The 27,152-nt window shown below is 41.9% G+C and overlaps 1 protein-coding gene across 18 annotated transcripts in view; it reads right to left on the reverse strand.

The window, feature by feature from the left end:
- JAKMIP3 (Janus kinase and microtubule interacting protein 3) overlaps positions 1-27,152 on the reverse strand; it is an 89,693-nt gene that overhangs the window by 25,086 nt on the left and 37,455 nt on the right. For 6 of the 18 annotated variants that reach the window (XM_055791794.1, XM_055791769.1, XM_055791772.1 and 3 more), the window contains 14 exons: positions 25,231-25,728; positions 14,821-15,036; positions 13,072-13,191; positions 12,492-12,638; positions 11,478-11,609; positions 10,933-10,968; positions 9,729-9,788; positions 8,156-8,284; positions 6,493-6,621; positions 4,379-4,462; positions 3,547-3,609; positions 3,045-3,143; positions 2,045-2,143; positions 1,896-1,955 (listed from right to left, as the gene is read on the reverse strand). In XM_055791794.1, coding sequence (XP_055647769.1) covers positions 1,896-1,955; positions 2,045-2,143; positions 3,045-3,143; positions 3,547-3,609; positions 4,379-4,462; positions 6,493-6,621; positions 8,156-8,284; positions 9,729-9,788; positions 10,933-10,968; positions 11,478-11,609; positions 12,492-12,638; positions 13,072-13,191; positions 14,821-15,036; positions 25,231-25,728 — 1,872 coding nt within the window. The remainder of the gene's footprint in view (positions 1-1,895; positions 1,956-2,044; positions 2,144-3,044; positions 3,144-3,546; positions 3,610-4,378; positions 4,463-6,492; positions 6,622-8,155; positions 8,285-9,728; positions 9,789-10,932; positions 10,969-11,477; positions 11,610-12,491; positions 12,639-13,071; positions 13,192-14,820; positions 15,037-25,230; positions 25,729-27,152) is intronic. The other 12 variants (XM_055791796.1, XM_055791785.1, XM_055791805.1 and 9 more) reach the window with 7 other exon arrangements.

The raw sequence follows: 27,152 nt of genomic DNA on the forward strand, positions 1-27,152 counted from the left end.
TATTTTGCACGGCCAAGTCATGATTTTGGAAAATATTTGTTAAGTAGTTAGCTATTCAATTCATGTCTTGTTGCTTTTAAAAAAAACTAGAATACTGAAACTATATTTTGCATTTCATCCCAAAATTTGGTCTTACTCTGACTGCATCTACAGCAGGAGATATGACTCCTCCTAGTTTGGGACCCACGTTGGTTCAGGTCCAGAGAGCCATGAGCTCTCATTCCCACAGGGTAATTACGAAGTTGATAAGAAGGATGACTACGGTGAACTCAGTTAACACACAAGGCTGGGGACGGTGAAAGTGCTGTCCAGCAGGGACGAGAGGAGACTTTTCCTGAAAATTGTCTCTTCCATAAATGTAAGTAATTTTTTTTAAAAAAACAAGTTATGTCACATTAAAAATGAACCATTCACGCAGCATATTAATGACGTCCTTTCCTCTTCTGTGAGTTACCCCTAACCTGACTGCCCTGTCTGTGGGGCAGAGGAGGGCACCGCTGCTCCTCAGCCCTCTTTCTGTGCCTGATCCCACTGACCTCATAGCCTAGAGGTGATTAACTGCATCCCTCTGACTTGAATCTTGCTCTACTCCTAGAGGTACTCTCTCACAGGTTTGCCCTACTCAAAGCAATATTTAATTCATGACAGTTAAGTGGGAAGCAGGTAGGAGCTGCTAGGGGGGCTCTGCAGAAATGCAGTTGAGAAAATGCACGGAAAAGGATGGAATCACTTGCACAGAGGCGGGACATGGGTTTGCTTTCCTGGACTCCCCAACAGCCAGCCGGATTGGTGGCACAGTCTGTGATGTTAAACATGTGAAAACAAGAAAAAAACCCCAAGTAATAACAACAGTCTGCAGTTGGCATAAAGCTATCTGAGTTGAGAACTCAGAACTTCCCCTCGTGTCACATCTGGAAATTAGTTGTTGTATGCAGTAGGGAAAAAAAAAAGTCAGGAGGAAATACTATTGTAGACTAGAGATCATTCATATAAATAAAGAAGCCAAAGGGAAACAAATGGGAATAGAGAATGTTAAGAAAAGCTATCACTTTTTCTGCCCCTGTTTGTCTCCACGTTGCCTGTTTGGAATGCTGTTCCAAAACACTGCATGGGACTAATCTGACCTTAATAATTCCACTGAAAACAACATTACTACAGGGATTAACACATTAATGGGTATTATCTTTCTACACATTAGCAGGGTCAGTCTTAGCTCCTTGGTGATTAAACTTATATGTGTGTTTTTGTTACACACAAAAGATTTTAGGATTCTTCATATTTCTGCCAATATCATTAATCAATATCATAAATATCATTAACTGCAGCAGTGGTGAAGATTATTAATTACTTCAATGTGTTTCAGGTCCTCCACTAACTCCTGGCTTGATTTTGTGGGGCAGAGTGTGTAGATATCTATGTAGACTGTAGACAGTGGAGACACGATGGCCCAACTGGCCATCTTATTATTTGCTACTTCTTTTCATGAAGCTGTTGAAACTTTTTGTTGAATATCCTGATTACTATCAAAGGTTTATGGGTTATTAGACAAAATTAAAACACACAGCTGCTAAAATGAAAAGCAAAGCAAATGCAGAGTAAGCAAATAAAGAACTCATGTGAGTAGTGGCCAGGAAAAAAAACAAACACCAAAGTTTCAAAATATTTTCCAAATCATTGAAAAATTAAAGGGAATATTGTGACACCAAAATCCTGCACGGCACTCATCAGAAGGCTGTTAACAAAATCTTAAAATAGCCAGAAAATGCTTAGCTTGTAGCACAGAACTTTGACCACAGGGAGGACAGGCTGTGCAGTAGCAAACCAAGAGAGCTTTGCTAACTTAATGTGAGCACAAATATTTACCAAAGCATGCACAATTTATTAAAGGAACATACACTTACGGCGTTATCCCCTAAAATGTCCAACTTTTTCATCAGCTCTGCTACTACTATGTCCTAACAAGAGAGAAATGGAAAAGCAGGAGTCAGAACAGAGCTTCTGATTTTATTTAGGGAAAGGAAAATACGAAACGAGAATCTCTTACTGTTACACCTTCTGCCTCGCAGTAGACTTGGAGAGGGCTTTTCCCCTCTGTAAAGGGACCATGATGGAAGTTGATGGCAGGTGATCGTCTTTCTCGCTCCTGAAATGACAACACTGGCTTGGTTACCCACTACAGCATGTCACAAACAACAGCTTCACCAAGACCTTGATAAATATGGTTTGAGAAAGGCCCACTCTAACTGAACACACTGCAAAGCAGGACAGATATACATATTAACAGCATTAATATGTTCCCACCATGCTTCTTCATTGGGCACTGATCATAAACACTTACATATTATCTTGAGTACATAATATATTTAAACAAAACTATACACATATACCTAGTATAACATAGATAGCATTTAAAGTTTTCTTATGAGTGGCTGCTTTGTTAATCTCTCTTTGGAGACTTTAAAAAAACAGTTTCTGAGTTTATAGATACTGTTTATACAGGTAATAATACAGAAAACAGGAGGCTCAGTGGAATAACTACAGCAGTCTGGGCCACATAGAATTGTTTAGGTTGAGAAATACTTTTAAGATCATCAAGTCCAACCATTAACCCAGCACTGCCAAGCCTCTCTGCAGGTTTAGCAAGAGGGGAAACACAGTAATGACTCTTGGCAATAAAAAAACCCAAACCCTTTTCCTTTTTTTCCCCACGTATGATCCATTCTGGTTCTATCTCTTTATATTTTCAGGATACACAGAGCATAGTAAAATGTGTATCTACATCATGAGCCAATCTTCTGGATCTTGAAGTTACTTACGTAGTAAGATTGCCAGAATACCCTATCAAGAATATCAGTATTAATCCCTTGGTGTTTGGGGTTTTTTCCCCTCTCTTATTAGCAGTTTGTACCAAATCATTTGGTCTCCTTTGGTGCAATGTGATGTTTGTACCAAAGGTGGGCAAGTTCCCAAAGCTGCGATGCCCCTGGCCATGGCTCACACAGCCCAGGGCAGGTGGCAGGACCGTGGCTGCAACATGTACTCACCTCAAGCTCCAAGATCCTGAACTCCAGGAGCTCGTTTTGATCCTTAACATCCTGGACATCATGTTTTAAGCGGGCTTCCTCAGCTTCCATTTGTTTTATCTGCAAAACAAAGCAACACATTGTTAGCACTGTTGGCAACATCGCTGGGCATCTGTCACGCGCTGGCAATGCCAGGGAGACACTGGGGTCAGCATGAGTGCCGAGGGTCTGAGCCACCCCCTGGGGTCTGCGCCAGCAGGGACACGTAGCACCAGTGACAGGGGAACGCGGGGCTATTCCCAGAGCCGCTGTCCTGGTGCAACCTCACGCCAGGACATGGTATGGGGCAGCAGGGAATGCTGAATGCCAGAAACCTACTTTTTCTGGCAGGTTTAGAAGGATCATGTTACTATATGTTAATTATTTCCAGTACAGCTGTGTGCTACAGGTTGAAAGATTGCACCTTCTGCGTTCCTTAAGCTACAAATGTTATTTAAATAACACAAATGGAAACATTGAACACCTTTTCTACCAGTTCTTGATTTCTTCTATACAACGCTTGCTTCTCCTCAATCCACTTCATGTCCTTAAAAAAGAAATGACCAACATCGCAGGTGAAGCTGGCAAAGTTTAGCACAAACAAGGTAGCAAGTACTTTATTAAATCATGCATAAAGGGAAGAGGGACAGAACAATATTGCATATGAAATTATAATTCCATTATTTCCTAAAATAATTTCATAAGCTAAGCTTTTCAATCTTCTTTTAACAGCATCTGTAGTATACAGATGGAGTAGAAACACTCTGATGATTAAAAAACTCGGATAAAAAATTGATATGCTTAAAAGAGATATTTCTAGCTATGTATCTACTATTAAATTTATATTACACTGAATACAAATTACATATTTCTGAACATTAGGCAAAATAAACCTTATTTTGAAACTAATTTCTTCGTTTGATGAATACATTAAACCCACAAACCCCAGCATATTATGTATCAGCAAAGTTAACAATAATAAGAGGTTAAGCCAGAAAGGGAATGATCAGATGATTTAATATTATTTTAAAGTTCTCAAAAACCATTTTGGTTCTTTTCTCTCCCCTCCCCCCCTTTATTTTTTCTTGTCTGGAAAACTAAACCGCAAGCTGAAATCAGCCTGGAAACGTTTCTTGTGTATCCCTAGTCCGGCTGTGTTGTATGAAATAAACCAGCTATTGAAAAGCCGCATCAGGATTATTCTTTACATTCACGAACAGTGAGTAGCACCCGCAGCGTTACATGGCAGTGTGACCAGACGTGTCCCCGAGCCCCCTCCCGCCGCGGCACAGGCTGAGGAAGGGCCGTGGCATTACCTGCCCCTGCTCAGCAAGGGCCCTCTCCAGGTCCTCGATCTGAGCCTGAGCACGGTGTATCTCCGCTTGGAGCTGCTCACGTGTCTGTAGGATGTGACGGAAAAAAGAAAGAAAAAAAATTATCAAACTTTCTCTAAAAGACAAAAGCTAACACAGGTACAGAAAATACTTAAAACATCAAATACTTTTACAAAAGTTATTTTTGAAGTTCTTTGGCAGGATAAATTTGCAGCTAAGCACGCAGCATTAGTCACTAATCATAAAAAGAAGTCCGTAAGATAGGACAATAGTTTTGACACGTAAGTCAAGATTCATATAAACGGCATCCCACTGGGCAGATAGCAGGACCGCAAAATATAAACAGCTTTTTACAGCTGGTTATGGCAGTCTGCAGTGAGCAGCCTTCCCTGCTCGAGGAGAAAGTGTTTTAAAAAGCCAGTGTAATACAAAGATTCTCCACAAAAACAATCAAACATTATTATACCAGGATTCTGGGCACACCTGTATCCTTTGAATGTTTGATACGTTAAAAAGCTCAGGAGAGACCGTACACGTAAGGCTGCAAACTGGCAAACGGTGCTGGCCTTTATGTATCTAGTACCCTGTCTCATGGTCTTACTGTATTGTGTGTAGTTTTTTACTACACTTGTAGCTTCAAGCTTATTTAAATATACACCACCTTCCTACACATGTTTTCTGGAGAATAAATGTAATTATTATTAGTTGTTTTATTTCTTAAATATTGGCTTTTAGAACATTTTCTTCCCTCAAAGCATTGATCTTCTATTAATCTTGTTATTTACAATGAAAATGACCTTATTTGTTTGTATTAATTATTCTCTCTTTTTGTCTCACTATGGATAAAGTAAAATCAAGTCACTTTTCAAGCTGGGCATGTCTGGTTTCATTACAATTTTCTTTACATGTACAATCCTTAACACCTCAGAGCAGAATTCTTGCTTCTGGGAATGTTAGTTTTAATGCATTTGGGGCGTTCAGAGAGAGTGAGATGATTTACAGTTGCCAAACAGGGAGGTCGCTGGGAGACAAGGGATGCTGCTGAATCTGGGTGGCTGAGAGGTACTCACCAGCGGAGAGAGTGGTGAAATTACCGGTTAATTCTTTGAATTAGTCCGTGGAAGAAAACCAGACTAGTTATATAGCTAGGAAAGCCAAAATATTGTTGTGAAGATAGAATTCAGCTAGAAGAATCTGGCTGTTTGGTTTATGCCTAACTGGAGCCGGGGAAGTGCCCGAGGTTGGCACAGTCGCAGCTCGGTGGTGTGTGGTGCTGTGCCACAGCTGCCGGAGGTGTCCCCACCAGAGGACCAGACAGGGTGATGTGGGTGTCTCCCACCACTGTCATCCTCACCCTGAACTACTGCAAGTGCTCCTGGATAACATGTTCGCAGAATAGATACAGAGCCAAATTAAGACTTTGTAGTTACATTTCTCCTATTAAACTTCAAACTGTTAGAACAGAATTTGTCCCCTTATTTACTGTGCTCACTCTTGCCTTCTGTGCATGATAGGTCCCGCCAGCTCCCCGTAATATACAACTTAATCATAATATAGGTAATCGTTTATGCCAGATGTTTGAAGCCACATAGGCTGTGAGAGCAGATAGGCAGGCAAGAATAGCATAGGACACTTTCCAATTTAATTAAGAAAAAGAATCTCAGCTATAAACCTTCTAAACATGTTATAAGGAATCCTGTGATCACACAGAACCCAGAAGGAATTAAATACCAATAATATTTAAGGCTATTTGTCCTAGATTTTTATAGAAAAAGAGCTTAACTTTAAGCATTTTCCATAAAAGTTCTCTGAATTTCTTAAAAAAAAAAAAAAAAAAAAAGAGGTGAAAAGACTAAACTGTAGCCATGGTGGTTCCTCCAGCAAACCAGAACTTTGTGGAGAGGCTAGCCAGGCCAGCTGGAGTTAGAGACCCCAGCGCCCACCCGTGCAGCCAGGTCCCCGGCCTGCACTCAGCCGGCAGAGTGCTGGGGGGCTGGCTGAGCCCAGGTCAGCTTGAGAGCAACTGAAGCAAGTACAACTGGAATCCCCCATACAATTACAATCCTTTATTTTCATGTAATATAAGCCATTTAGACCTTAACTTCTCGTTCTGCATCCAATGTTCCTCCGACCTGTTCTTGCAATAGGGCGTATGCTCGTTGCAGAGCCTGGTACTCCATTGTCAGCTGCCGAAACCGCAGTTCTGTCTCTTCCTTGGCCATGCCCTGGAATTAAAAACAAAGACGTATTGCACCAGTTGCCTTTTTTCTGCAATGAAACTAATAAATATTATAAGAGTAGATTATTTTCACTTTCTCTAAAAAATGCCAGAATTATTATTTTCAAAACACAATTTGAGAAGCACAGTACTAAGGATCTTGTTTATGTGCCCTTGGACTATTTCTCTTTTCTCCCCTAGACATCTCTTCCACACACTTACTTCAAGAAAACACAATTTAGAACAGAAAAAAAAAAAAAAAAAAAAGATAATTCCCCCTACCTTGGAAAGATAAAAACTTGCCATCCATATAACATACTAATGACTGAATCTCCCTTTATTACTGTAACAGGCAAAGTCATCACATTTAAAGGTGAAAATTCAACTTTCTTGAAAGAACAAAAGATTTCCCATCTGGGGAATAAGCCAATCCTGACAGTCTCACTCAATTATTAAAACACTAATCTAGAGTTAATACTTGTAGAAATGGTGACATCAACATGAAAAGAACCCTTCATCTTCTTCACTCTCCTTACAATATCCAGACTGAATGCTTTCATGTCAGGTTGATCAGAATATTTCATTTGATCTGAAATGAAATTATACTGCTGGTTGCATGCATAAACTTCGTACTATCAGAAAAGGAAAAAAAAATGTCAACACAGGAATGAAAAATAAATAGGCTCATACATATAAAAATACATTCGGATTTCCTGCAGTGCAGCACACACCTGGTAACCAGTCCTGTACTGTTTACAATGCAAATAGCAATTCTTCAGGTTCCCCTTTTAACAGATCTAATTACAACCCATGAAACAGAAGAAATGGCAGATGAAAAATTGCAGCCAACATAGGATAAAAAGACTGCAAGTCATTATTAGCAATTTTTTGTTTATTACAAGAGTCATGTTAAACCCAGAAACGTGTAGTGGTACATTGATCTGACACACACATGGGAATACATTTGTAGGGAAGCCCTGCAAAACGCCAGGAATAACTATTATTATTTGTATTACCAGCCTTGTTGTGTACTCTGCGTTCAGAGACTCCAGAAAAGTCATGACCTCAATATACTGGCGAGGGGACAGCCTGTCCTCTGGGGCTGGTGCTTTGTGGGGTTGCTAGCTTCCCCTTCCAGAAACACATACCTTATCGCTTAAGGCTCTGCTCTGTGCCGAGGTCAAAATGACAAATAGAAGGACCTGAAGGAAACTATAGGTGTGCAAACCTGCAGTAAATCTCAGTGTGAACACAGCTTCCTAGGGCTGCCCAGCTTCTCAGCCTTTTTAGACCTCTAACCTGTCAGCTCATTATAAATCTAATATTCTTAGGATATAATATTTCCAGCTTGTCTGGAAGTTGTGAAATTCCTGAAGACTTGCAATCCAGAGATATTAACCAACACACACAAGAATTAAATTGAACACAATATTTTAAATTTTCTAGCTAGAGGTGACAGATGACAGACGTAACAGACCAGGAATTTCATTAAAAAATAGTAGCAAGGGTTCAAAACAAAGTAACACATTTTTAATGAATACCTCTTCCAAGTCATCTTCAGGCGTGCAAGGGGTTTGATCCGTGCGGTCGGTTTGGTATGAGATAGAGGAACCATCAGACTCCAGGGAAGCTTCTTCATCGTAGCCAAAAAACGTCTCCACAACTGGCTTCTGACAGAGACAAGGTGTCAGCGAGTGTGGCCGCGCCATGCGGCAGCAGCGCCATCGGCTGTGCCAGGACACGCGGCTGAACTCTGCACCTCTGTAGGATTTGGACTTTCAGAAGAACCTCAATTCCAGATTACTGGTAATTCTCACTCTATTGCTTTTTAAAAAAATTATTCAGTTCTTTGCATGTGTACATGCACAAAGTTTTTTCACCCCATGATATTGCTCTAACGATAGCTAAAACCATTCAAATCACTGAATTGCTGTATTTGTTATTCAGTATCACAGTGTGCAACCTCAAAGCCCTTTTCTCCCCTTTTTTTTTTTAATGTATTTTCTTCCTGATTTTTCTAGCTAAGGCAGAGCTTTTACTTCTTTGTGTGTTCATCTCAGTGTGAGATGGGAGTTGCATACTGAAACGTTTTTGTTAAGACATCGTCATCACCATGATGTCCCTCCTGTCATTAACACAACTGTCACATGAAAAGTTAGATTTTCAAGAAATATACTTCTTGGAAATTTGAAGTTAATCACCACAGCAATTTTTTTACAGTTTGAAGAAAATCACTTTTCCACTCAAAGTGGTTTTGTGTTTAAAAGAATGAGGGTAGTGGTGGTAAAGAAAGATTTACTGTTAAATCTTTAAATGCTTGAAAGCCAAAGACGACATTTCAAAAGCAGTTCTAAAGTTATTTAATTGTTGATTTACAAACACACTTTTGGAACTTGGCTTTTTGTTTCAGTTTGCTGGGATAAGTTTCCAAGGAGACAAAACCTAATTCTCAATGCCTGGATGCCATTTGTGGGATGACTGGAGTTACGGAGTTATCTGACATCGACCGCAACTTGTTATTTATAGATTCATTAGCTCCAGCGCCACCCGAATTCTTCATATATAGAACACAGCTTGCTCTCAGTTCCTGACATTATACCTTACGATGTCATTACAGTGTTAATATTTATATTAACATCCTGCCGAATATTCATCAACTAACATTTTCTTTTTCCCTGAGCTCTAACCGTTCCTTCTTGTAACCAGCAATTTTTGCATGTTACTAAACTCCATAATGAATTATTTACAACTTACATATGTTTTCAGGCAGTGCCATTAAAAGATCATTTTGAGATGTGTTAATTCATAAAATCTGTCTCATCTTAAGACAAGCACATACCACTGAAGTCCCACAGGATTGCTGGAGGTGAACGCAGAGCATGCAAACGCTCGCAATGAGCAATGTGAACGGTTCCCCCTACCCTACCTGGTCTTTCCTGAATATCCCAATACAGTCTATGAATGTCCTTGAACTACATGACCCAGATTTAAGATTAGGAAGCGTTTGCAGACCCTAGAGGAGAACGTTCCCCCACATGGCTCCAAGGTGCACCGAGCACCCTGCCAAGCCCGCATGCCCATCAGCACACCACAATACAAGCATGTTTTTTTTACCTTAGGAATTCTTGTCATTTTTTTCCTTTGTTTCCTATACCTTAATAGCTTATCACGTTCCTGAAAGAATCAGATACATGTGTTAACTATTATCAGAGAGCTGTTGTTTAAATTAACTGTGTCAGTACTAGCAGTCATTGGGCAATCAACAAATAGTAACGTCAATGCCGGCCACTGCCTCAAAATGAAATAATCATGCCTTCATCAGCCAGAATGTTAGTTTTACTCCAACATCTTCAAAGTCTGCCATATGGAGGCAGCAATTGCTCTTTATGTTCCTGAAAATGAAAAGAGCCGACGCTTTCAGGCTCCGTTGACTTTTCTAAGGAGCTCCAGGTTCCCAGTCCCACTGAAAAAAGGTTTCAGCGTTTATGGCTGCCAGGAAATTTTTCTGTCAGTGGAAATTATAATGCTTTTCATCATTTTGGCGATTTTTTATTTATTTACTGGGGAAAAAAAAAGTCTTTATTCTGGATTGAAAATATAGGCAAAGTCCAGGACTGCAGAAAGTAAAGTTCTAAAGGGAAACCCCTCATAATCCTCCATGTTAACCATTTGGTAAAAGGATGCAAAGACATTGTGGGACACTGATAATGTGCCACTACCATCAGCCCAACGGCAAACTCTAACAGCAGCAGCAGTGACAGAAGAAAATCAAAGGCTCGTTTTGCTCGGCCGCCCAAGCTTTGCTGCACAGTTGGCAATGAAGAACAAAACAGTACACATTTCATCAATACCTATTAGTGGCTTAACTTCACAAAATCTCTACTGAGAATAACAAATGGATGAGTCAGGCAAGGGCAGTGACTGAGAACATGCCAGCATGGGTGAGACAAAGCCAGTAGTAATCAGACTCTAAAAAAAATAATGCAATTCCTACGTGGCAGAGCTGTCCCAGGGATAGGGGGCGCTCGCTACAGGCCGTCGGGACAGGGTGGCCACAGATGCCTCTGAGGTCATCCCAATGGTGAAAAAAAAGCTTTCCTCTCTCACCAGGGCTTTCTGCCCCACTATCACTACATTTTCCTCCAGTGAACAACTTCTGCTGATACGGTCTTTGACAACATCTACGCTGAGAAAACCAGTGTGTTAGCTTGCTGCCTGAACGGAGATGTGAGCATAAATATTATTATACCCTGCATGCTTTTTGTCAATAGCAACTTAAAGCATACAAAGATGAGGATGAAGTTAACATCATTCTTACCATGACACTCTTCACATAGCCAGCAGTTTCCAGTGTCTAATAGAAAAAGAATGAAATAATGTCAGTAAGTGTACAGTTATTTTTTTTTTTAAAAAAGGTATTTTCTCAAGGAGTATTATGATTTCACTTTTTTCTGTTTCCAAAGAGTAAGAACATGTTAACAAAGAAGCAAAACCCCAAACACAACATTGCAGACAGCCCCCTTGTACTCAGCAATCTTTAGCCCTGATGCTGTCTCCAGCTAAAGGAGCTCTGGCATTTTCTCTCACAGGTGCAGGATCTGGCCACCAGCATATCTACTGGATGTCCTGCAATGGTTCTGTCATGCAAGTGCAATGTAGATTGAAAGGGTTTTTCCAAACACTATACCACAGATAACTTATATTCAATTCAGATACTAGCCATCCTATAAATGCCTACCATGTTCCACTGCTGTGAGCTGTGCCCATTCACTCACAGAGCGCCCAGGCACCCCTTGCTTAGCCTTCCTGCTCTTCTGCTATGGCCTTAGTTGGCCTCGTGTGAGCGCGGCAGCATCATCTCACCTTGGACAGTTCGTCAATGATGTTTTGCTGTTCAATAACTTGTAGTCTCAGGAAATCAACTTCTCTTTCTTCCTGGCTGTGGTCAAGGTCATTTAAAGAGCTTGGTCTCCTTATTGTTCCAGCTCTTTGCCTCTAACAAAAAACCAAACACACACACACGCAGAAGAAACGATCAGAAGGCTTTGCCAAAGAACAGCATATAACCCTCCCCTGCACAGCTAGTGATGCATCTAACCTAATGGCTGTTCTGGCAGCTACCCTGCTTCCCTTTTGCTGAGCGTTACATCTCTGCTGCAAACACGCCAGTTAGTCCTGCTCCTCAGACTGCTGTGTGAAGCTCGTGGTCACTGGAGAGGGCAGTGGGCATGCAGGGCCATTGCACCCGCCTGTTTGCCTGACCAAGATGGGGGCTAGCAGCGGCTCAGCTGCATGGGCTCTTCAGTCCTGCCAGGAGCCGTGTGGCTTTCTCCTGCAGGAGAAGGGATTGTGACAGCTCGCTCTGGGTTGCCCTCATCCATTTTGACCTGCAGCAGCCTCAGAGCTGCAGCACCCATGGGGATGGCCTCAGCCCTCCCACATTCACGTGATGTCAACATCTACTTGCTAACCACTATCACTCACTAACAACATTCACCTGGGAAAAAAGGAAGGGTCACAAGTCCAGATTTCCTATGGATTATGAGGGGATTCTGGTACAAAAGTCAAAGGTGAAGAGGGCTGCCCACGTGGAAGCTGAGCAGCTGGTGACTGAGCCATCACCTGGTCAAAATGTGCAAAGTTCATGCAATTTCTTTTCTTCAGAACTATTGGTTTTTAAAGCTAAATTAAAACATTTTGTGCAAAACAAAGCATGTTCAAGCCACAAACTGCTCAGCAGCACACCACAGAACACCACAGCAAGCACTGGGAAGGGGAAAGTTTCCTATCGAACTTGCAAGTTTAGGATGATGCCTGACTTCATCAGCCCTGTGAGTACTATATTACAAGTTCTTCCCAGAGCACACGGAGACTTACCATTGCTATATTTTCTTGTGTTACAAATTTTAATTTATTTTCCATTCGACGTAAGGCATGTGACAGTTCTTCATTCTTTCTACTAAGGCGTTTATTTTTGTCCAAAATGGGCTTGTACTGACTTTCAGCCTCTCTAAGACGTTTCAACTGGAAGATAAAGAGAGAATTAACACCTCGGGAGCTGTCATTTTTCATCAAATATATTAATAATTTTCTTTAACTCTCACATGAGCAGTATTTTCTCCTAATGCAAAGCAGAATTGATCAAAAACTCTTGGTATTTTCCATTGGGAAGCAGACTGTTCCTCCTTCATGAGATATTCAATCTGTGCGACAAGTGTACCATGTGGGGAATGTATTTATTTTAAAAAAATCAATAATTCCAGATAATGCCATCTTAAAATGTCATTGTTATATGAGCAAAGATGAGTGTGGTATGCCTACCACCAAACACAGAGTGTAAGGAGGAAACAGCTACTCCTGAATGATTTCCAAACAGTCCAGGAGAAAACATCTTGACATCCTGGGGGCAAGGCACAACCATGGCAGCACGTTCACCAGCAACCATTGCTGCACTCACCAGCTCGTTCCTCTCCTCTGACAACAGAGCGTTCCGGTCCTCCAGCTTCCTAATGATGGCACTCAGTTCAGCGATTTTAAGTTGGAAACGCCGGGCATCCTTTTCATCCAACTGCTGTTCCTAAAACAAAGATCAACTGCAAATAACTGTTCATAAGCGTACACGCAATATCAATATTTTCTAAAGTTCAAACTTTTCCTTATCCCAAATCCAAACATTTCCAAACATTACACGGCAGAGTGTAACCTATGCAACCTAACTGACCACTGAAAGCTGCAGGATGAGACCAACAGAAAGTTAGGAGTGAAAATGTAACAAAGTATGCAAATGCAGAAGTATGTGTATGCAAATACAAAGTCATGAATGGTAAACTTGGAAATAGAAAAGAAAATATCAAAAATTAAGGCAATGCTTCCAAAGTATGCCGCTGTTGAACTGAGTGCTTCAGACACATCATCCACTCTGAGGACTTTATTGTAAGAAAATGATTATTAAAAATACTGCAGTACAGATGGGGAAAATTCATGCAATTATACCATTGCATAAGCTCTTCTTCCACAAAGCTTTGGCCCTTGTTGGGTTCTAAAGGGTCACTAGTGAGGCCAAAGGGGTAGTACTTTATCTGAGTGAAAATGCTTAAATCAAATTATAAATGAGTAGAAATATAGGTAGACATGTACTTGTTCAGAATCAGAGAGAAGTTACATCTATTTACAAATGTGACAGACGTTTCCCCCTTCTCTAGGACTTGTTCTGGTGTCTGGCAGAAGTTGAGTACGAATTGAAACAAGCAAATTAGTGTCCGTAGTGCTGGTGGCACTTTTGGGAGGTCTAGGGTTCCTCATTCAACAGGTGCAGGAGAGGCTTGGGACAAAGAATAAAATAGTTTGGTTTGCTCATGTGTAAGTATTTACACTTCTACTGAGAAAATTAAGGCTGTTGCAAAAGAAATCTTGATGAGAATCAGCAATGAAGAAAATTTGCGTACGTCAGATATATGAGGTCAGTTAGCTGAGGATATTTTAATATTAGCAAATTAAGGCAAAAGCAGAAAGGTGCCATAATTATATTAAGAAAGCCATTGTGAAAGGGTGACTAAAATTTAATGTTCTGGATATTGCATTGTAGAAAAGAAATAGGAGAGAATAGGTTAGCAGGTATTTCATTCACTGTCTGGTTCACTGAAAGTGAGAGCACTTAGCAGCACAAAAACCTGAGTTAGCAGTGGTGTTCCAGGAGAAGTGCAGGATTTTCCCATGCTTTCATGCACCAATTACTTTCCCCTGTTTCTCTTTGTAAACTGGCATTGTCTATCTGCTCACAAAATCCATTGTTAGCAGTTCCAAAAGCTAGCACACATACATTACTTGGTTAGAAACGCATTTGCATCATTTGTTGGCAAAATTGTGTCAAACTGTCAAAATTAAGGCAGGTGGCAGAAGTATGGTACAGTGAGGAAAAGGAAGAGAAAAAGAACAGAAAAATTTCACCCTGCTAACAAAACCAAACCAAACAAACCAGAAAACAAAACGACAAAAAAGCAAAAGCTCTCCCATAACAAGGTTTCATTTTAAATCGTAAAGGTTTGGCTAACAAACGAGAGGAAGAAATTGGTGCCTCAGGCTTTCCCCTGCACGGCTATGGGAAAGCTGTTGCTCAAGGGTGCACTCATCAAGATTCTGTCACTTTGTGCCATTTTGTCACTCTGTCTGCTCGTTCGTTTAGGTGAAACCACGTGAAAGTGCTTACGGGGCTTCCCGAATGATCTGAAGCGTCTCCTGCACCACTTGCATAAGGAAGTTCCCGCTTGGGGCTGCTCAGATGCCGATCAGACTCTTTGATCTGGGAAAGTTGTTCATCTAAAGCCTCCTTTTGGAGCTGCAGTCTCTGAGCATGCCCGGCTTGAACCCCTAACTCTCTCTCCAGCACGTAGACTGCTCTGTCTTTAAACTTAATCTCCTCCATCTACAAGGAGAACAGAACACAATCACACAGGCAGGCAGTGGCTTGATGACAACAGAGCATCTTATGACCCCAAGCGTGGCCAGAGAACAGTTGCACAGAGCCAAGACCCCTCAACATGGAAAATACAACAACACTCTCTTGGAATTAGAACAGCAACGAATATTTGACAGTGAACATATAAATTTAATTACTCAACCAACTTAGGAACATTGCTCTTCTTCTGCGGGCCACCCAGAATAAAATCTCTGTTCAGCAGGAATTTTTTCATTAAAATGACTGGGAAATATCCGTATTCTTAGTACCATATCAGAATAGCTTAAAAAAAAAAAAAAAAATCAAAGCCTAACAGTCCTATTACAATTTGGATCAGTTCACTCAAAATATTGTAATGATTTTTGCAGCATTTAGCTTGGACATCACCTTTTGAAAATCTGGATTCATAATTTTAAAAGAAAAATATTAAAACCTGAATACCCTCTTAATTTTCAAAACACAGGAGTGTGAATTTTCAAAATTCTTTTTCCAAGTGTCTCCCATGTGAGCAATTTGTTTAATTATCTCCTTTCCATAAGAGGTTTTGCTCATGCATAATAAACATTATGCAAAATCATTAAGTGCTCAAAGGACAAATGTCCAGCCATCTCTAAATCTCTTCTTTCCTATTTGCCTGCACTGTTCTCGCTGAGTTCAGAGCGCCATGCCCATCACCACTGGCTTGGGCACCGTCAGTTTGCAGGTGCTCATGGAATATTTCCCGAGGGACAGTGTACTTGGATTTTTTCTGAATGCTAATGTGGGATGAAACGCTCCCTCTCCACGAAGCTGAGCCAGGTTCCCAGCATGGAGCGATTTGCCCCAAGGTGTGGGGTGGAGGGGTGGGTCGCAGTGTGGGCTGGGGGCACGTGCCATGGCTTACCCCTCAGAGTCTAGAGTTCAGGTAAGGGTGGCCTGTGCCCTGCCTAATAATGAAAAATTACAGAGCACAGCCCAAAACCTTCTTCTGTGTCTGCAGTGATGTACGACACCACAGCAGAATCTCAGGCTCTTCCCAGCTGGATTGCATACATCTACATTATACATGAACATAAAGTATTAATTACACTCACATGCCACAGGGCTGCCAAATGTGCTTACAGATAATGATTCTATGGAAAGAATGAAATCATATACATCCCCTAAAATGTCTGTCGATCTGGTTTTGGACATCATAAATGCATAAGATTTTTAGCATAAGTTTTTGAGACTTTACAAATTTAATTTAAAAGATCAGTTTTAAAAGGTGGCCTGATTGACACAAGAACATCTTGCCTTGTGAGAACTGAGTTTGATACCTTTATCTTTGCTAGCTTTGCCTGTAAACCTGGGAAAAAATTACATTTTGAATTAACAGATCACTCCAAGTACTTTCTTTCCAATAACTGCCAACACGGCCCACTGAGGGAAAAAGGAAGCGATAGTGATGGCAGTTTACACACCCCCAGTAATGGTGGTGGGAAATTACTTCCATTAGGTGTTTGGGTGGATGGGTTGATTACAGCTTAAATTCCACAGGAGAGGACACAGTTGGCTGGGGCACAATGACCCTCCATTGCACAGCACGGAGGCTGCATCCAGACCCCCAGAGCACTGCCCCACGACCCCCCCAACCCCACACCCCACACCCCATGGGGGAAGCACCGCAGCCCCAGCCCCAGGCGAGAGCCCAGGCGTTCCCGAGGGGCTGCGCTGCCCAGGTGGTCATCCCCTGCGGTAGCCATAGGAAGGAAGAACCTAGCCACAAGCCCACAGAGATCCCACACTGCCCTGAGGAAACAGCGAGCCTTTGCCAAAAGACAGCACAAACCTCATAAATACCTGTGTGGAAACAGCGTTTCAAGGTTAAGCACAATTTAGGGTCTTTTAGTAAAATGGAACAAATCAATTGCCCTCTGGGTACCATTTTTTTAAAGGTGCTTTCCGCAATTTCCATTAAGAAAACAGTCTAGTAACTTTGAATGAAACAAAGAAATGCCTCCTGAGGTCTCACTGCTAAATACCTCATCAGGCAGAAATCTAAATGGAGGTATAGATGAAAAGGTAACACACCATCAAATGATTATTTGTTTAAGATAAGCAGAATATTGGGTAGTTGATCCCTATTTATATGAAAACAAAGACATGTTACAACATAGAATCATAGAATTGTTTAGGTTAGAAATGACATTTAAGATCTTCGAGTCCAACTGTTAACCTAGCCCCACCATAGGTAGCACTTTAAATTAGGAGGAACAAAGAAACTGGAGAAAAACACAAAATATTTCACGCTATTTCACAAATGGTTTGTTTTCCAGAAAAAAACTCTAAACATAACCTTCACAAACAACAAAGGAAATACCAGCATTCACATTTTCCTTCATATGATTAAATTCACATTCATGAAATATACATAACAATTTGACGTTCGCAGCCTATTGTTAAACAGAAATGTTGTAGAAATAGTACAAATCGAAGGAATCATGTTACTGAAAAATATTATTTAGCACATTTCTTCCTAGTGTTAGTAACATTAAGAAAATGTAAAGACAAGAAACAACTTGCAACTCACTGGAAGAGGTGCTGGTCCCCAGGCGCGCACCCCGCCAGGCTGTTGCACACCCCAGCCTCATTCTGCGATGGGTGCGGGACCGGTGGGTGCAGGACCAGTGGGACTCCTCCTCCCACCCCTGTGTCTGATGGCTTAAGACACCAGCAGCGCTTGGGAAAGGGCGTTAGCATGTAGGAGCACAGCATCCAACCACCTGAGAGGATGCCCTGTGCTGTGCTGTGGGTATTCCTGCTTTCGTTCTAGCGGGCTGCCTCGACGTGGGATGAATGTTGATGTGAGAGTGCTAATTAACAACCAGCCCATGAGCACAGCTGATGCTAATTATGCAAACATAATCCCATGCAAAGTTAAATTTGTTAATCCCTCCTTGTGCTACCCAGACCTAACACGGTCTGACATGCAGCTGCTTTTAAGTCACATTTTTTTCTAAATGTAGTATTTCCATCATGGTTGTAAACCCAACATGTAGGTTCCCTGGTTGGGAAATTTCTACTTGCAATGTTCCTGGGGCCTTTGCCGCTTTGCAAATTCACAGAGGCCATCAGGAGCATGGCTACACACCCCAGAAATCTGCCTTTGAAGCTGGATAAAAGCCAGTTGTTTGCATGCAGCAGCTTTAAATGCAAAGGAGAAGCCCCCGTCCAGCTGGGGCTGTTCCATGACCAACATTTCCCCACGGGCACGGTGTTAGCCAGCAATTAGGACAGGCGAGGAGACCTGCCCCGAGCCTCAGGAGCAGAGGGGGCTGAGCTGCCAGGCCCCCCAGCCAGGCTGATGGCAGATGACAGGAGATGGGGTTGCCCTCCGGCATTACACCCCCCGAGAGACAGGGTGCACATGCAGGCTGGCAGAAGAGGGTGCAGGTCCTGCACGCTGCGGCGCGTGCCTTCACCTCCCCTCTCCAGAAATAAATGCAATTGCCTCTTTGTCCTGGTGATAATGTCACTCAGCAACAGCCAGCTAGATGAAGTTCACCAGTTTTTGCCAAATACTCTACAAGGATAACTCTGGTCAGTGTCCTGATACTGCACATTTATATCAACCGCTCTGCTTTGTTTTGCAGACAGCTTGGGAGGTGGTGGGACCATACCTGCAGTGTGATACTGCTGACTAGTTAACGTACCTAATTTGAGGCATTGTAAACCTGCTAATATTCCTACTGCACCTTTAAGTCAGGCTGTCACACAACACAGTTGTGTGATTCCCACCACTGCAAACAATGGCAACACAACCAATACAATACAGGAGCAAGCTGAAATGTCTTTTTTTTTTCTTTTTTTTTTCTTTTTTTTACCAACGAAAATTCTCCATATTTCAGTACAGATGAGAAACAAATGCAGTGTCATCACCTCTCACACTACTGTAACATTATAATATACATTACTATGTATATTGCAATAATAAGCTGCACATTGCAAAGTACATGATGTTATTTTTAGAAGAGCAAAATGCTCCTTACAGGCATCTCTGCCATTCTCACATCCCACATCCACACTGCGGCTCCCAGGAACACCCCAGCCCATTTTACTGAGCCTCTTGGCAGCACGGGGCTGCAAACTGATGCATCTCTTTCATTGTTGAGGGAGGAAATGAAAGCTGAGAACGTTTCATGCTGACTTTGCTGCTAGAGGCATTGCAATGAGCTCCTCCTGAAGATAATTTCTCATTGCATTATAGCCATGAGGCAAGAGTAACCCCCCATCAGAAGAGCTGATCCCACAGCCTGCCTCTCCTTCCCAAATCCTATGCCATTGCTAGGTCATACCATAGAAGAACTTGGCTCATCACATTGATCCACGGGAAAACTGTCCTATTTCACATCCATGGCTGATTTTCTGCCAAGGCAGCTTACTGGACTGGCTCACTCTGCGTCTGTGGCCCGGTGCAGGAGAGGAGGGGTGGGCACACTGGGGGCTCTGGTAGCCTCATGTGCTCAGCTTGACTCAGCTGTGAGGTGAAAATACCCACTCTAGTCTCTGAATTTCCTGAATCTCACAGGTTGCATGGGTTTTAAGAATCATCATTTGTTGACATTAGAAAAAAAGTGGTGGCTATCCCATTGCTTCTTCTGAAGCAACTAAGAAACCCTTAAGAAACAATCAAGACATTAAGAAATCCTTGAGAAAACCTTAAGAAACTGGTTTCCAGCCATCACCTGTGCCTGGAAGCTGTTGGGCAGAGCCTAGCACTGCTGTCCCACGGGACAGCAGTAGCTGTGGTTCATGGGCTGTGCAAAGGTACCTCCCAGGAAACTTCTCCTCTCACATCTTCTTCCAGAATTAATCCTCATCAAAAGGTGATCGCTGTCTGCATTGCATGACCATTGTTCCAATAACCTTGCCAAATCGTCAGACATGAGAGGAGACGATACATCATCTGTTCTCAGTTAAACAAGGACACATGCAATATTTATTACCAAAATCTTCATTCTGCAGTGTGGTTCTGCTCCAACTTTGGCCAAAGAATGATGCTATTTCAGATGGATTAAATCCCAGTTATACTTAACCAGACAGAAAGTATTTATGGCCCACCCAGTAAATGTAATATGCTCATTTCCAAACAGCATGCTATGGCAACTGTTACACACAGTCAGGTACTACCTGGGAGCTGGTGACATGGCAAACTGGTCCTCCAGCAGAGCGGCCCATGGGGGGCGGGGGTGGTGCTGACGACATGGCTCCCCCGGGATCACACCAGCTCCCAGTGCTTACCTGGGAACAGGCACCCGGACACGAGCACTGCCGCTGCCTTGCTGGCAATGTCACCAGCTGAAACGACTGACACAGACAGGCAGCGTTTGGACCCTTACTACCAACCTGCAAAGCACCAGAATGCCACTGGAATCACTGGAATGATGCGGAGGGAGATGTGGTAAGCTGTTAAGCACAGGAAGGTTAAGTGGTGCAAGTGGAATTGTAATTTGCTGCCCATTCAGGCTATAAATAATGAAAAAATGTCCTTTGCTAGGTAACTAAAGCCTTTTGTTTCTGAAAACTGGTTCCTTTTGGAGTTTGAGGTGTGAGTTGAAGTACACAGTATTGGTAGTGTTCTATGGAAAGCTACTCATATCAAATTGCTAGATACTTGTGGACTTATATTAAGATATATTGAAAAAAAGACTAATCAGAGTAGATTTTTCAATGAATAATAACTTGCACAGTTTGTAACAAAAATTCTAACAGAATTGAATGCAATACTATACTTGAGTAAAGTACATTGGATGGGAGAAATAACTGTGCATAAAGAAAGATTCAAAGATTTTTCCCACCTGACCTATTTTGCATTCTCCTCTTTTGCTCTGCCTTCAAATACACATACTTTCCTCACGCTCAGGACATGCTCAGCACAGCAGAATTATTCAGTGCCACTGGTAAATGCCATAAAATGGAGTGTGCGGTGTCTCAGACCTGCACTGCTGGAAGCAGAAACCTCACAACCAGTCCCAACAGCTTCAAAGTGCTTCCAGACGTACAGGAGCCCCAAGCCCCATGTCAGGTGTGTTGTAGCACAACAACTACGCAGTTACAGCACAGAAGAGAGTAGACTTCTTGGTTAGGACCCTCCAAAATGCAGAAGTAACCTTGCATAGCTTTTCATGTACAACAAAACTCTTCAGTAGTCCAGGTTTAGTTGGAATAAATATTGTTGTAAACGAGGTTCAAACCACAAATGATGAAAAAAATAAAAATCCACATTTGCAAGAAGGAATTATTCACTTTGAATAATTTGTCTACCTTTCAGTATAGGGGGACTACTGAGATACCCATATAATACCAAATATGGTAATTTTTCACCACATAAGGGAATAAAAAGGAGAAGATAAAAACTGAATCAGTCACTAATAAAATGAATATTTAAAAATTCAGCTTCCTACACTTTTCATCTGATACTGTCCTTTAAATCAGACATCTTCACTAATTTACCACTGCCTAACAGAGAAATCTCAAGGAAGTGCCTGTAAATCCCTGCTGTATGGGATTAGTCCAAAACCATCAGTACCAATGAGTAATTACCCTTTATCCATGAGTAGTTACCCTGGCACCTGAAAAATAACTAGAATAAATAGCTAGAATTTTTATTTGGTAAATATGAAGTGGCAACTGTTTCTAAAGAGAGATTACACCTTGTTAGCTGTTACAATCTGCAAGCCTCTGCGGGCCTGTAGTGCAAAACTACCAAAATTACCATTTGCAAATATTACCCCTGCTTCCTGTGTATGTAGGGTCCGCTGAAAACATTTCCTGGCACAGCAGCGCAAGCTGGGGGGGACCCAGCTTGCAGTTGCATTTGGAAGTCTTCTGTTGACCACAGTTATATTTTGGATTTACTTTTACTGCTGGAGATGAGTATAACACACAGGCAGGCGCATCTGGTGTGGTAGGCTGCAGTCAGCTATGCCCTCACCAAGGTCTTTTCTGGAGGAGGGTAGAAAGGCAGGAATTCCCCTCAGGAACTCGGCCAGGACAAAGTTCATGCACTGGCACTGGGTTTGGCTTGATGCAACAATTTAACTTCATTCAAAGTTGTAGTAAGTCAACAAACTGAAAAGGTTCATAGTAGAGCTGGTTATTTTGAAAACCTGAGCACATATATATATATATATATATATACACACACACACACATATATATATTTCATGCATCTCCCTTGGCAAAATCTGACAAGAGAGGATGATGCTGAAGACCAAAATAAACTCCAATTTGCACAAAGTAAACTTGATGGCTGTACAATTTCTTTTTGCATAATGCTGCATCTTCATACCACACCAGCCTGGGCTGGTGGGAGGGGTCCCTGTCCGTGGCAAGGGGTTGGAACTGGGTGATCTTTGAGGTCTCTTCCAACCCAAACCATTCCATGATTCCATGATCTGTTACTTTAAAGGACAGACAAAATTTTTCCAAAAGTCTAAAGTGAGACAACAACAAATGTATTCTTGTCTGTCCTACAAAAAAAAAAAAAACCCAACCAAAAAAAACCCCAACCCAAACTACTTTTAATTTGAAAGGAGAATAATGGGTTAGTGCTGGCTCAGCTTTTTAAAACAATCTCCCTCTGACTATGTATTGAAGTATTTTCCCTAAGCTAAGTCTCCATAGATATACTTGACTTGGAAATGCAAAACGATACCTATCGGAGATAAATACCTTTAAAAAATTACTTCACTTAAAGGGCTTCACATCATTGCAAAGCTAAACATGAATGAGTACAACTTGTCTTTATTCTGACTGAACAAAAAAAGCAGTATTTTTCTAGGGATGAAATTACAATTTACTCCAAGGTTACTTCCCCCTTTGATTAAAATGACTAAATAATGCATCGTACGTGAATCACAGAGCTTTTCAAATCCTGATGTGAGTCTTTTAACAATTCTGTGTGCGATATCTGCCACAGCGGGTCCCTAAAGGTGCCATGGGGGATGGCTGCCACAGCGGGTCCCCGAAGGTGCCATGCCATCACTGCGCTGGGCGGGCAGACTGACCCGCTCCCAGTGGGCTGTCCCGTGTTCCTCTCCATCTCACTGCAAACCCAGTGAGGCTCAATGACTGTACTTTATTGATGGACCCTATCTTAAAAGGGGCAAAAAGCACTGGTTTTCAGTAATTGTTTAAGTGTTTTGAGAATTGCCTCATTTTCACAGAGAGGAGAGCTTTTATCATGTGATGTGGCACAAGCCCTTCCCCCGAACCATCTGGGCCTTCCCCTGCAAGGTGCCAGGAGCCAACAGCTCCCATTGAAATCAATTATGGTTGAGTCAATGGAGCTGAAAGTACTTAAAGCCACTCAGGAAGTACTCAGGGCTTGGTAAAATGATGGCATCATGTAATTTAATTAGTACAGTTAGATAATCTGATTCTTTCAAGCAGGAATTAAAAAAATGTTTGATTTTCAAAGGCAATTTAGAAAACATAACATCAAATCATTCTATTCCTTATAACTAAGAACATATTTATTTTATAGCTTCTACATTAGAGGCTATTAGCGTGGACTTTTCATGTAATGCAGCAGGTTTATTTAGGATAGACATTAGCCATCCTTTCATTCTGATGTATTAAATCATTGCATCTAGTAATGTACAATTTGGAAAGACTTACACTGCAGGATATTTGAACAGTATCAATAGATCAGTTTGTTATAAATTATTTTAATATCCTCTTCATAAAAATAATCTGGGGGGGACGGGGACTTAACATCCTAAAGTCTGAGAGAACGGGTGGCTAAATAAAGGGTACGTAACACTGCTGTGTGCTGGAGCAGCGCAGGGAGGGTCAGTCACTGGGTTGTGAGGACACAGGAGATGCTGTACTAGCCCTGAGGTAGGGAGGTTCTGCCCGGTGTTCGCTGAAGCATGGCTGCGCTGCCATACTCTGAGTGGGCCAGTCTGCAAGCTGATTGTGCATTTAAAATTTTTTTTTAGGATTTAGGTAATAGTCAAGGGATAGTGACTTAGAAGAGGCATGAATGAGTTTATACTGAGACACTGAATGCTATAAGAAAGCATGGCAAACACAAAAAGATAGTGACATCAAATAAATACTGAGAATAAGACCCAAAATATGCGTCATGAAGGTAGGGGTGTTACATTTGTTCCCATGTCCTTGGGAAAGGCAGCAACAGTTAAGGGATACAGTCCTGCAAATCAGCTGCGTGCTCCCAGGACTCCACGGACTGTTAAGGCAAGCATCTGAGATGGCAGTGGAGAACAAAACATCCTAAAACCCAGAAAGTGTTGGTGACCTGCCAGCCTCTCATACAAAGACTTCCCATTTGGAGGGAGCTCCCTCCTGCAGGGAGTTCTCCTGTTTTACCAACAACATGATCCATTTTAACTTCTCCAACAAGTTTCCAAACACACTGGAGGAGTACTCGTAAGCCGTAAGTATGTAGCTAGCACCTTCAAGACTCACACTGTTGCAACTGAGACCCAGGTGGTTCAGTTTGGTGACGGGAGGCTGATCAGCACACGTGAAGATCCGGTGAGGATCAGATGAGCAATGACAGGTGAGGAACCCCAGTGGCCTCTTGAAGGTGGGAGCCTGCCGGGTTGCTGCTTGTAGAGCTACCAAAGGAGGAGCACCAGCGCCTGTCCTGGGGTCACAGAGAGGAACACCTTCCCCACCGCCCTGCAGAGCCAAGGGGGTCATTGCCTACAGGGTATAGGACTCACTATGGGATGCAGAAGAGCGAGCATTTTGGGATTGCGTAAAGCTCATTATGGGATTTTTATGGGAACTAGCAAAGGAAAGGGAGGGACCAAGGTAGATCAGCAAGGAAGAAGTGGTGGGGTAATAGAGGCATGGGCCAAGAAACATAACGGTTTTGTAGAATTGCCCAAACCAGTTAGTAACCCAAGAGGTTCTTGATATCTGAAATGTGAACAATATTAATAGGCACTGACATGGATAAAAGAAGTTCCTTACAAAACATCCTAATAGTTATTAAAAAACATTTTGACATCTCTACTAGTACATGTAAAACAGATTTGAAGCAAGCTTTGGAAGTTTGAATGTCTGTCGTTACCCACTCCTTTGGGTCCAGCACTGAACTTTCATTTACTTACTATCAATAACGTAAGTGTTAGGAAAAACATAGAATCAAATAGCAACACGTACCAGTCTACGAATTTCTCTCTCACACTCCCTCTTAATTCTGCTGATTTCCTCTTGATGCAGGTGATATACACTCCTTATCTCCGCTGCTTTAATTTTGTCAGCTTGGATGACCATAGTTAAAGCCTCTTCCACCTGTTTCTTAGCACCCTTCAGCTCTGAAATTTCTTGCTGCATTTTGATTTTCTCGACTTCAAACCCCTTCTTGGCCTCCTCCTTTGCCTCCGTAAGCAGCACTGTTTTCACCTTGTCAGGAGCCCCATCACGTACAGCATTGAGAAGGGTCTGTAGTCTCTGGATTTCATTATCTTTAATTTTTATTACTCTAAGTAGTTCAGCTTCATGTTGTCTCAAAAGTGCTTCTCGAACAGCTTGGAGCTCCTTCATTTTCTCTTCATGAAGTTTGACTTTGAGCTCTGTTACCACTACTGTACTTTTATGCTGTTCGTGCTCCTTGATCTGCTTAACTTCCTGATTTTTCTCCCTTTCCAACTTGCTGACCTACAAAGAAAATAATAATAAAAAAGTACAGTATTTTCGATCAACAAAATTATCAATAAAAATCATAATATTATTTAAAAGTGGGATGGATCACTTTATAGTATTAACTTTAATCTTTTGTGTCTGTGCCTCAGAATGAAAGCCGAACCTCTTGAGTTACTATCACCACACACAGACCTACACATTTGGCATTTTGTTCATTCTTTACAACCTAATACCTTATTGCATATTAAACATCGCTTTTTAAAGGAGGATCCAGGTAAACCCAGGGTCACTGAGCTCTGCCACACGGCCTTCATGCTGTAGACTTACGAAAGAGCAATTCCTCTCTTGACACTTTTTATGTGAAGAAAATACAAATTTTACAGGCATTACAAATCTCTGTAAAACATTTACACAGGGAAAAGTTTTTCTATAATTTATGGCAAATACCTTCAACACACTGTCACGGAGTGACTGGACTCGAGGTCCAGCAGGTGCCTGTGTGGATCTCCAGTAACGCAGTCAGCAACGCAGTCAGGAGGACTCGGGGCTGTAGAAGTGATTCTAAACCTACCACAAATACTCCAGAAGTACCAGCGAGTGTTCACCTTGTCACTGATACAGCCACTGCAGCTCCACATAATCAAGATCAACAGCAGCAATGACTAAGAGCCTTAAGGTACAACCTACCCTCTGGGTTGTGATTGCTATGAACCACCACGCTTAGCTAGGCACCAGCGTAAAGCTCACCGTCTGTAATTCCATCCATTGCACTGGTACTGTGCATCCTGGCTCAGGAGTTATGTGTGCGTATACACACCACAGAAGAGCAGACAGAGCTGTCAGGCAGTCATGAGTGATTTTCTGGGCTACAAATGAGAATCACGTGTCTTAGGGGAAAAAAGGATGCACCTCAGCTTTTTATTGAAGTGGTTGGTGCATAAGGGCAGGCATCACACTAGAAGCTATTCCCAGCATGTATTTGCAGTGGCTTTTGCAGTGTTTGCATAGCTGACCCTCTCCTTTGGGCAGATTTATTCAGAGGCAGCGAGTTCATGTCTGTTTGCTCTGTCTTTTCTGCACTATAATGTTTAACAGAACAGCCTGTGCACACATTTAAATGCTAAAATTAAGAAGTGGATATTCACTATGTTGTGTTTAATTACTGAAGTGTTTATTGGGAAAAATGTTCCAGCCAATTCTGTTCAGTAAAGATCCATTTTTCTTCCTCAGCAGACACCATCAGGTTTCCTTGCTGAGAATATGCCTAAGCCCGCCTCACAAATGAGAACACTGCAGAACCAAACTGTGAGGGTGTAAAGAAAAAAAAGTGACATTACAGAGAACTTTGAGAATTCTTCGAAGGAAAACAGTAACTTGCGAATATAGAAAAAGAACCCTGACAAATTCATAGAAAAGACCTTTCTTTCACTAGAAACCAG

Source organism: Falco peregrinus, chromosome 1, assembly GCF_023634155.1.
Source record: "Falco peregrinus isolate bFalPer1 chromosome 1, bFalPer1.pri, whole genome shotgun sequence".
Lineage (NCBI taxonomy): Eukaryota > Metazoa > Chordata > Aves > Falconiformes > Falconidae > Falco > Falco peregrinus.